General features: G+C 34.0%; 1 protein-coding gene across 1 annotated transcript in view; it reads left to right on the forward strand.

Annotated features, from left to right (window-relative positions):
• The window catches only part of LOC113205157 (beta-1,4-glucuronyltransferase 1), a gene marked incomplete in the record, with an annotated part of 13,936 nt that extends 10,040 nt beyond the window's left edge, over window positions 1-3,896 (forward strand). Inside the window, 2 exon segments of the mRNA XM_052267352.1 lie at window positions 85-309; window positions 402-3,896. Coding sequence (XP_052123312.1) covers window positions 85-282 — 198 coding nt within the window.
• Between the last annotated feature and the right edge of the window lie 347 nt (window positions 3,897-4,243).

A 4,243-nucleotide genomic window follows, 5' to 3' on the forward strand; every position in this document is an offset into this window, starting at 1 on the left:
AGCTGGTTAAAATTTTACCATTGGTCATTTTGTTTTTCCATCTCTCAACTAAATGTTTCTTTGTTTTTTTTCTTTTCTTTTCAGGGTTATGCACTGTGTGTACTCAACTATGATTTCCAAATTCTTGACAACGCCTTTTTGGTGCACAAACCTGGTATAAAAACTTTGAAAAAGGATCCTCAAAGAGCCATGCTAGCAGGAAAAACTAATGTTCTAATCAGGAGAGTTATCTTTCCCGAGCTCAAAGTTCTGTATGGAACCCGCAAAGGCTGTGCTGTCTAAAACTACAAGTTATCCCTAGACTTGCTGGTAAGTTATCCCAATTTTTTCTCTATATTCTTTGGTTTCAGCAATTTGGACTCAACTGAAATTAATACATTTTCATTTTTGGAATATTTCAGGTTTTAAAACTTTAAGAGGCATTAGAGGATATGTATTACATACTTTCCTTGTAAGCATTTACAAGACTTTATTGCATTCAAAGTTGTTTTGCTGTAGATATTGTTGCTGTGTAAAGTGCTTTAGTGCTATCTATTTATTTATTGATTTGAAGGATGCATATTGATATTTCATCAACAGCACTCTGCCTACAAAAAATAATGTGCTGTGAGACATTTGATGTAAATTTGAAGACAACTTTGAACATCTTTTTGGTGCATCTTTAGCTTCTACGTAATCTAGTGAATAATGTGGAAGTGGAAGAAATTCCAGTGTTGTGATATTCCTAGGATGTGTGTAGGAGATGTTGTGAAGAGGGTTAAAGGATCTCTGAACTCCACAGGGAAATGTGTTATTTTTGTAATGCTTTTAAAAAAAACAACAACGGATACTTCAGTTATTTTTAACATCCTTTTTAAGGGATAAAATCCGGAGAGGTCTGAGGAGGTACAGCCATCCGACATTAGCCATTTTAGTTCCAGTCACATTCTCTTTTCTTGCCCCTAAAAGGATTGCAAAGATGAATGATTGGCAATTTTCTATCTAGCAGTTTTATGAGAATACCTCTGCTAGCTTAGAAAAGTGGCCAAAACAGTGCCTCAAATCCAATTGATTTTTACATTTATAGTGTTTTAGAGTATGTTGAGATAGTTTAAGGTATAGTTATAAATTATTACTCTTTGACTGACACGTGGTTCTGGTACCTTGAAAATCAAAATATCCACCTTCCTTGAAATTTTATGATATTGTTATTTGTGACATTTATACAATTCCCTTTGCTTTTATTTTCAGAATTAGTATTTTTCTCTTATACTTATTTGTGGATAATTCAAGCTTGTATATGAAAGTAGGTTATGATGAAGGTGTTGTTCAAAGTATAATCTTGTAGCCCATTCCTCAAACTAATACTTTTTTTCTTGATTCAACTTGCGTTGCTCTTATTCAAATATGTACTCATAGTATTTCCTTTTTCTAAACTAAATTGCTATTCATGGGTTGATACGGGACACAAAAGATGACTGATTTATCTCTTACTGTAAATTATTGTCAAATTAATCTTTAAATCTTTATCATTTAGTGCATTGTAATGATCGTCATGTCTTTTGTTGTTCATTATTTTTGATTGTCTATGCCAGGAGAAATCTCAATGTTATCAGGCTTTTTCTCATTAACATATTTACTGTGAATTTTGTTTCTTAACAAAGAGGGAGTGTTGCTCTCCATTCAGTGGGGCAATATAAATTTTGACAGTAAATGTGCTAGTTATTGTGAGAGTACAAATCCGCTCCTCTCACTATGCTGTACAGAAATTTTGTCACGTGAATTAAAAATAATTTTATATCATTAGTGAGAGTATGCTATATTTTTCTTAACATTCTCTTTCTTTGTAGTTTGAGAATAACATGTGCAGGGTTATCTTTCTTTTGGTGTCTTTACAGTATTGGTTTTAAAGGAGTCACTATAGTAGCCTTTGCTGTATTTTTATATGCTGTTAAGTGCTGTAGAAGTCTTGCTCTACTTCATGACACTTACGAGGAGCTGAAAGATTATTTTCACTCTTTGGCAGGAAATGTATAACCCATGTTTCCTTAAGGGCAGATGTTACACCTGCTGTGTGAAGAATAATTCGATCATGATTCGAGTTCCTTAGAGCTGCACATATGGGATAGAGCAGTATAGTTGAACTGTTACATCTAGTCTGTATAACTGTGCAGGTTTGCGGTCCAGTCTCTAGACCTAGCCTGGGCTCTTCTATGCAATCAACTTGTAACGTAATGTGCCAGAACATTCATTGTTTTGTATTTCTCTTCCCTTTTGCCCCATACATCCCAAACTAGTTTTAGTGCTGTCATGGTGATATAAAACTTATCAGTACTGTATGTTATAATTCTCTGGATCTGATTTAGAGTGTAATTTACTGTGAATTTTAACAGAGACAACTTTTTAGTGTGTTTGGAAAATATTTGTTTTTTCATCAGCTGGTTAATTTTACTAATAATATTCCGCTACTTTTATCCACTGCCATCCTTAATCATTTTTCATTCCTTAACTTTTTGACAACAGTTATGTGCCCCAGATAATTTTTCAAAAGCTTTCTCATGACACTGTTCCAGGCTTCACAAAGTACCAATGGTGTCTTGCCGGGTAAATTGTTGTGACCAATCTCGATATTCCCTTATTACCTACGTTTGCCTGCTGTAATAGGCTTATAGCAACTAATTAGTGCTCACTTTGTTTATATATTATTTGCTCAACAAGATTTCTTTTGTAGTATGACTATTTTAGCTCATCAAGCGTTTCAGTTTTATTGTTATAAATATATCTTTTGTTCCAAGCCAGAATCTCGATGGGCTTCAAACCATAGAGTATAGTAGTTGATCATGAGTAAATGCACTCAGTTTGCTGGGTTACAATCTCTCATCAGTTTTATTCCTTTCAATGTTGTGTAAATATGGTGGAGATTCACCTACTTCATACGCAAAATATTTTTATGTCTTTTGATAAATTACTTATTTGTTTTAACATTGGCGTTAAAACAGTACATCTTTCTTTCAAAATTCAACACTGGTGCCTGAGTCCGACCAAGAGAATGCCTGTGTGGTATTTCACAATCCATAAGCAATGGTTTTTAAATGTGCTTCTTAGTGAGATACATAATATTTGTTTCCTTTCCCGAAGAGTATGTTTTTGGGACTGAGAGGTTTGCTTGTGCAGCAGAGTAACCTTTCACTGTCTTCTAGAACTTAGTCTGTAACTTTTCTTTGAGTGCCAAAATGAAGTAAGACATTGTAACTTTGGACACTTATTCATTTTAAGAGTTTCTATTCTAGTGTAAGTGATGCCTTCCATTTTAGTTGACCAATGAATAACATGCTCAAATGCATCTGATAGTGCTATGAGTTGTGTTCAAATATACTTGCAAGCTTTGTGACACTCTTGGACACAGATGTTATTTATAACTCATAACACTGTGGATGAGAATGGATGAGAGGTTGTTTTGAGCCACAAAGTTAAAAGGCTTTTAGAAGAATTTTTTATAGATTTTGTTTTTGTTATTATTATTTAATGTTCCTATATAAGCTAATATATGGAGCTACTTCCCATGTTTTGCAATTATTGCAAAATGTACAGCTGGTATTTTCTGTACTCTTGTCCCTCAATGGAAATCCATGTCCTTCTATGTAGCTAGATAAATGAAGAAATTAAATTGTTAATTTTATGGCACTGTTATGTTTGTTTCGTTTTTCTGTGTATCAAAAAGCAATAGTTTGACTGATAGATTGTCTTTCTTGATATTCTAAAACAACTTTGCCTCAGGTTCTCTAAAAATTGTGTACGTAAATTATTAAAGAGGCATTAAAAAAACATTTCTGGCTAACTGTGGCAAGTTTTCTAGAACCGTGTTTAATTGTGATGCAATTTAACTATTTAAAATAAATGTATATTTCTTTACAAAATCTCTGTTGACAATATTTAATTGTTGAAATAGTGTCCCTATGAATGCAACCCTTAACAACTTCAAATATTCTCAGCATTAGGGTTGTTGTAATTCTACCTCAAGGCAGCTTTCTAGCCTATTGTGAAACACACCGCCCTTAACCAAAACTTCATGTCTTTATTTAAATAAACACACATTCCGTGACTTTTCGGCTGAATTATGTTTGCATATTTTAGTGCTACCGTTCTGGAACAAATCATTCAGTTGAGATCTAACTCAAGTCAAATAAAAAGGAACATCTCCTGCAGTCGTGCGGGTTGGCAACAAACTCGCCCTCGCGGCTGCTCGGCGGGACTGCCCACGCTG

The sequence above is a fragment of the Frankliniella occidentalis genome, unplaced genomic scaffold (assembly GCF_000697945.3).
Source record: "Frankliniella occidentalis isolate FOCC.00 unplaced genomic scaffold, Focc_3.1 Scaffold50, whole genome shotgun sequence".
In the NCBI taxonomy this organism is placed as follows: domain Eukaryota; kingdom Metazoa; phylum Arthropoda; class Insecta; order Thysanoptera; family Thripidae; genus Frankliniella; species Frankliniella occidentalis.